The 7,659-nt window shown below is 32.2% G+C and overlaps 1 protein-coding gene across 1 annotated transcript in view; it reads left to right on the forward strand.

Annotated features, from left to right (window-relative positions):
• Positions 1-4,787, forward strand: part of LOC124540788 (zinc finger X-chromosomal protein-like) — a 21,625-nt gene extending 16,838 nt beyond the window's left edge. The window contains exons 19-24 of the mRNA XM_047118505.1: positions 208-267; positions 1,145-1,196; positions 1,636-1,701; positions 2,064-2,117; positions 2,813-2,889; positions 3,926-4,787. Of these exons, the coding sequence (XP_046974461.1) occupies positions 208-267; positions 1,145-1,196; positions 1,636-1,701; positions 2,064-2,117; positions 2,813-2,889; positions 3,926-4,000 (384 nt within the window). The 3' untranslated portion in view covers positions 4,001-4,787. The remainder of the gene's footprint in view (positions 1-207; positions 268-1,144; positions 1,197-1,635; positions 1,702-2,063; positions 2,118-2,812; positions 2,890-3,925) is intronic.
• The last annotated feature ends 2,872 nt before the right edge of the window (positions 4,788-7,659 follow it).

A 7,659-nucleotide genomic window follows, 5' to 3' on the forward strand; every position in this document is an offset into this window, starting at 1 on the left:
ATACATTTGTCTGTCAGAAATCGCTACTTAGCGATAAGACCGCCTTTTTGTACATTTTAATTTATTATTTTTGTTCCATGTAAAGTTTATTGTTTGTGGTGTACAATAAAGTATATTCTATCTATCTAAATACAAGCTGTTTGCAATAGCTGTTTTAAATTTCATATCAAATGAATTTATTTAAATGTATGTGTGGTTTCGTTCCAGATGCTAACAACACAGGCGGTGGTCGTCGATACAGAGAAAAGTGACAAGTTTCCGGATACGGTGAGTTATTTTAATAATATTATACGCTGTTCAACTTGATATTTAATTAATTTGATGACTTCCATGGTCGAGTGGTGTGTACAACTCGTCCGAATTAACTGTGCACCTCGCTCTGTGACGTCATTAGAACGTTACCGCTTGCAAAAAATGAGAATTATATAAAAAATATATAAATTAAAAAAAAATTTTATGTTCATAAAGGGCCGTTTTTATGATAAGGCGTCATAATACTAGGTCATTTTAGTCACGAAGTTTTCCAATTATATATATATATGGACCGATATAATATTACAGCTTAAAAATAAAAAAAACGGCAAGTGGACGCTAGATTTTTCATTGCGGTGACATTTTTCATAGTCTAAGATCATTTTTGTATTTATTAACAAAGATGCTATCGCTACTGGCGGGAGAGAGGTCGCATTCCAAAGTTGTACACCGGTTTTCGTGGGTACGCCACTCCGAGATCCCGGGTTCGATTCCCGCCGAGTCGATGTAAATTAATATTAGTTTTCTATGTTGTCTCGGGTCTGGGTGTTTGTGGTGCCGTCGTTACTTCTGATTTCCACAACACAAGTGCTTTAGCTAATTACATTGGGATCAGAGTAATGTACCTATGTGATGTTGTCTCATATTTTTTTTATATATATATTTTTTTATTAAAAAAAACTTAAAAAATCTAAGCTAATTTAAACAGAAAATGTGTGATGTATTCACTGCTGGGTATAAGAGAGTGCTCGCCATGAGATATATTAACTAAGTTCCACAAATAGTGAGCATATATGACTTAAAAGATTTGTATGAGCCAGCTACTATACCAGTTTAAAGAAATATTTATTAAATTATTATTATTAACCACAATTAATATATCTAATTACAGATATACGAAACAACGGAAGAGCTACAACTCGAAGCAGACGATAAATCTATCGGTAAGCGCAACTTAAATTAATAGAATAAGCCGCTACTTAAATTCACACGCATGGCTTAATTGTGACGCACAAAGCTATAACTCTTAAATTTAACTCCATCTTAGTCATCTATATAGATCTTATACAGCGCTATTGTCTATGAGCGGTGGTGACCACTTACCATCAGGTGGCCCATATGCTCGTCCGCCAACCAATAGCATAAAAAAATAAAAGTCCTCTTCATAAGTATAATAATTAAATAATGTCAAAATACTGATCTATGAACTGAAATATAATCATTTGTTTACCTAAATTTCTAGACTAGATCTATGTTTAGTACTGTGTAGCTATGTAACGTTTCTCGTGCGTTGCGTTCTCTATATGTTGTATATGTTATATGTTACAGGCATGCTTATTGTTTTATTTTTATTTTCGCATATTGTTTGTCTTTACCGAACAGTGACGACCGACGAAAGCGGCACGAAGTTCTTTATAACCGGAGACAAGAAGATACTTCTGCAAGAAGGTAGGTTTAAGCGTGGACGGTTGATTATAAGAAGAGACGTAAACACTGTATGATGTCCTATACTTTGTAAAATTGCTCTTTGTGATAGTGATTTGCGGAATATTTGTAACTTAGTTTAAAAATAAGTACATACATTATATCATATCACTTACTGTTTACTGGTTTCTGTACGCCAAATAATTAAAAAGAATATAAAAATCATACCACTAAAATATTTATCAATGCGATCACGTGAAAATAAGCATATATCTCGAATCATGAGTGCAGATAAAAGGCTAAAAGTAGATTAATGGTTAATAAATATATAATATCTGAGCATGAGATAATTTTGCACACATGGTAAATTTATTTAATTTTTACAGGAAAAACGATAAACATTGTCCAAGAATCGGAGGAACCAACTCTATTAACACTGCGTAAGTTATCCATTTACATTTTGTAAATCATTTATATTCGGTAGGTAGCTTCACTTAATTGTAAAATGACGATTCAAAAGTGCTTGTAAAAGCCCACTTGATTAAAGCTATGCGAGTTTCTTGCCGTTTCTTCTCGCTAGAAGCTGCTTTCCGAAACGATGGTAGTATTTAATTGTTGACGCAAAAACGCTTCTTTGTGAAGTTTATTTGAATAAATTGATTTGATTTCAATGATATTCTAATAAACAGATATGTTATATCCATACTAAACAACAGAAAAGAGTGAGCCGCGCCGGGGACCGTTTATTTTACATTTCGTTAAAAGTAAAAAGGATAGCTTGATAAAAACAATAAGTAAAAGGGATAACTAGATGTTTTAATTACGCAAAACGTATTACTACATAATTATGATGTATTATAACGTATTACTACGTGAAACAACTAAAGGCAAAGGTCTCAATTAGGACGTTTTCTAGTCTTCACTTTTTGCGCGTTAATAACATATCTGTTTACTACAACATCATTGTTTTCATTTGAAAGTTTATTTTGTATAAGATTTTAAATTAACATGGTTATTTTTATTATTAAAGTTATTGATTTTGATTACCAATGCGTTTGAAATTAATATTATCCACACATACAGTGTAACGGAGATTGATATATGAAGTATATTTGCATGCGTTTTTATGTTGCAGATAACATAGACAGCAGCCTGAAAGCGGACGGAACACTCATAGACACGATCCCAGCGGACCAACTAACGGACCAACAGGTAAATTGGAATATATATATACATATATTATACATATATTAACGTATTTCTTTATAGTAATTTATTAACATAAGAATTAACAATATTAAATGCTTATATATATATACAAATATGAACTAAAACTAGTTACTGTATAAACCTTGACCGCTTGTAATGGTGGCAAGAATGCTAGCAGCATTTCTCCGTTGAATCGCAATTCCGATCCTCTGGGCAAACGAACCAGCCCTCCTGTCACCAGTGGAGGCAATGTGGCGAGGTTATACTTTTGATACTTTTCTTTATATTACAATATAAGTAGGTGGATGGTTCGACTACCAATAGTCATTGTCACTGTACAAAAATATAACCATTCGATACACGGTTATGGTGATATTAAATCCCTTCTGTCTGATATATACCGTCAATTATAATAAAATATACAGTGTTATTATTATATTGTTGGAATAAACAAGCAACATCAGCGTCAAATCATATAACTTCCCTATTTAAAAAAAAAAGGCGGGACATTTGTAGTTGACACATTGAGAATTGCAATTATAATTATTACGTCGTAATGTGATTATTGACGGTTATTTGTGTTGTAGACTAAATGTTTTTCTTTTGTGGTAGATTGGTTGTTATTATAAATTAAATTAAATAATTGTTTTAGAGGTTAACCTACTTCCTACTTCTGGTTCTAAATATATATATACATCGTACAACCTTTTTGGCGTCATGCACGTGGTGCATCATTACGACGTCCCCAAGTTCCCCTTACTTTACTTAACATGTCTTAATGAATACTGCTTAGTTTTTTGATTTCCAGGTCCTTGGGATACGTTGTTTTCCGATAAAAAAAAATTCCACGATATTCGTCTTTCAGTCGTGCCCAAACACTTTTGAACCCCTAACCATGATGATACATTTAAGGCATCCTAGATATATTGATCATAATTTACCTATGGCATCGATTATTTAGCGTCTGGTTCTAAATATATATATATATATATATATATATATATATATATATATGTAAATGTTATGTCCGGTGTTTCAGCAAGCCGGAGCCCTGCGCCTGGTATCCGTATCTCTGCCGGACGGTTCCAGTGGCTGGGTCGCTATCAACAACTAGACAGCCACACAGGAACGCAACCTCAGGAGCTATTATGACTGAAAACGTCTTAGAATAGTATCTATATTATGTATAATACAGTTGCACATCATTTGTATATATGTAACTCCTTCCCGGCACATGATACAAATTATTTATTATTAATTAACGATGTTTAAATTATTCGTTCGTAAAAAATGTACGCTACGCGCCTCGTATTGTTTTGTTGACGGTACCATGCCCCAACCTTCACGCAAGTACCGATAGCAACAGTACAGTTTCCACTCGTTCGGATGATATGTGAATGCAAGTGTAAAAAAAAGTGTAAAATTTAAACTTTTAATATATTGCTCGTTTAAGATATTGACTTACATCTCACCTACACACCTATTTAGTATGTTTCTATTATCATGTTATAGTATTATTTTAAGGTTACATTTAAAAAATATAAAAGAGTATATAAATATACAGAATTGTAAAAAAATATGTAATGTTATTGTAAATTTTACCCAAAACGGAAATCTATTTTTTTATCATGACGTATCGATAGTCATTACATATAGTATAGTATGATTATAATAAGTGAGATATATATAGTGCGTATATTGTAAATAATTGTATTATATCACTTATAATGTACATAATACAGACCCTTATTATAGGACCTTATGTATAGATTTATTCACTCAAGAAAACGTCCCCATTTTTAAATTTAAATTAACGTTACTAAAGCATATTAAATTACTATAGCGCGTCAAGTGTAAGTTGGCGTGTGGCAAAAACATGTACTAATTTTTTTGTTCAAATATATCTTATTTGTTTTATTTACCCTTAATAAGAAAACTTACCTAAAATCTATTAAAAATGAGACGTAGAGAATTATTTTCTAAGGAGATATTGGTAAAATAAACAAAAAAGTGGCAAAACAAAGGGTAGAAGCTGCCACAGGAACGCTAACTTATACTTGACAGTCTTATATCGGCGTGCGTTATTGCGTGTGACACTTATGCTTACAAGATGTCTCAGTGTGGGTGAGAGTAAAGCCAGCAAAATAATACAAACGTTAATTTAAGATTTTAAATTAATATGGTTATTTTTATTACTAAAGGTATTCCATGGTCGAGTGGTATCTACACCGGTTTTCATGGGTACGCCACTCTGAGGTCCCGGGTTCGATTCCCGGCCGAGTCGATGTAGATTACCGTTAGTTTTCTATGCTGTCTTGGGTCTGGGTGTTTGTGGTACCGTCGTTACTTCTGATTGTCCATAACACATGTGCGTCAGCTACTTACATTGGGATCAGAGTAATGTATGTGATGTTGTCTCATATATATTTATATTTATTTATTTATTTATTTTTGTTCGGTGGAGCTCGATATTTCGACATTATCTACCTCGTTAACAAGACATTCGTAGGTAAATATCCCGAAATTACCTTTAGTAATAAAAATAACCATACTAATTTAAAATCTTAAATTAACGTTTGTATTATTTTGCTGACTCACTCTCACCCACACTGAGACATCTTGTAAGCATGAGTGTCACACGCACTAACGTACGCCGATAGTAATTTAATATACAGGGACGCGCCTTCGCGAGTGAAAAGATCTGTAACCTGACATGTGGACACTTTGGACAATTAGACCAAGATAGCTAAACTTAATGAGATTTTGTTTAGCTGTCCAATTTATTTTACAACAACATTACATTATAAAATATTTCGTGCTCTACAGCCTGCAGTGGAGGGGACATCTGTAACATTAGCAATTCATTATTCTATTTACAAAATAGTGTGCTAAAACGAGTAAATGGCCGAGTGGTTAGAACGCGTGCATCTTAACCGATGATTGCGGGTTCAAACCCAGGCAAGCACCGCTGATTCATGTGCTTAATTTGTCTTTATAATTCATCTTGTGCTCAGCGGTGAAGGAAAACATCGTGAGGAAACCTGCATGTGACAAATTTCATAGAAATTCTGCCACATATGTATTCCACCAACCCGCATTGGAACAGCGTGGTGGAATATGTTCCAAACCTTCTCCTCAAAGGGAGAAGAGGCCTTTAGCCCAGCAGTGGGAATTTACAGGCTGTTGTTGTTGTGCTAAAACATCGGGCAGAATTCAACTGAATGAATTGAGCTCATAAGAAATTATTGATCTTTATTACAAGGTACTTAAGAAATACTTTAAAACTATAAGATTCGAAATCAACAATCCGTAATCATCTTGCAAACGCTGATGGTATAACGAAGAATCTATTGTAATCAATCAAAAGTAAATGTATCAACGTTCCTTCAGTTTATTGCAAAACCACATCATCTCGATAAAGACTCAGTAGGACGAATAATAAAGTTATCCAAAATTTTGTTGATGTTTGGAAGACGCGCTCAAAAGCTTTTATTTTATTTTATTTATTTAATAGGGAACTCCAACACAGGTACATATGTAATACAAAAAATACAAGTTTAGACAATAAAATATTAAATGTACCTCCAATTATAGGAGAACACAGCATGCACTTATAAAGTATTGAAGTCTAAAACAAAACTTTTAAACTCTCACATTAATTATTGTATCTAGACACTATCCTTGCAAGAAATGGGCAATTAGGTTTAATACAAAATGACCAAATTGTTCGAGTTTTCACGTATCATAACATTAACTAAAACATTGATATTTCACTCATGAAATTATGAAAATTAAATTCTATATATTGCATATCACTTAACGATATTTCACGATCGTGTTTCGAATCGTGCGGTGAACTTCGAGTTGTTCTTACAGAATAATTACCAACGTTTTCTAGATAGTTTTGGTGCAGTAATCAATACTAAAAGAATATTTTATAACTATTCTGTAATAAATGCCTTTACATTTGCTATTTTCTAATTTAATTAGAGAATCTATTTTTGACTAAAATCATGATGTATATAACTGTTGTGAATATATGATCTCGTAAATTAACATTAAAATGCGCTTGTAAAAATTTTTCATGAAATTAACTTTAAACTAAATTGTCAATGAAATTATTTTCTTGTTATTTTCTTGATTAATTTAAGGTAATATTAAGTTTATTTTATAATTTTACAAACATATTGTTGCAATTATGTTTAATATACATTATTTGTAAAATTATCCTTAATTAATAAAATGGTTTTCAAATAAATTTACTTTTTTTACTTACCAAGTCCACAATAAAGGCCAGACAGACGATACTTGACAGTCGAATACTATTCGCTTGGCAAATTATATTATTTCGAAATTCATCTTCGTCCAAAATTATTAATGCGTTATCTTTTCATAATGTCAATATTAAAGACAAATTATTTAGATACAGACTTTCTACGAAGGCATTTTAAAATAGTTAATTGTCTTACTAAATGAAATCTTAAATTACACATTACACGATAAAAAAAATAAGGAATAGCGGAATCCAGCTATGGCAGCACCGTTAATCAATAAGAATAAAAAAAAATTAAAAATAATAAATAAGAATAAAATTTTCGTCGCGGTGGGAATTGTTTCTTATTTCTTATAGCCAGCCAATCGCAGGGTATTTTTTCAACGAAGTGTCGTAAAACTCACAGCAGCACGTAACTGGTATTCAAACGCTGTGATTGGTTGAATATGTAGCCTATCGTCTATTGTGTTTTGGTTTGCTTTTGTTCTTATACCTTATTT

This window comes from Vanessa cardui, chromosome 26, assembly GCF_905220365.1.
Source record: "Vanessa cardui chromosome 26, ilVanCard2.1, whole genome shotgun sequence".
NCBI classification, from domain to species: Eukaryota; Metazoa; Arthropoda; class Insecta; order Lepidoptera; family Nymphalidae; genus Vanessa; species Vanessa cardui.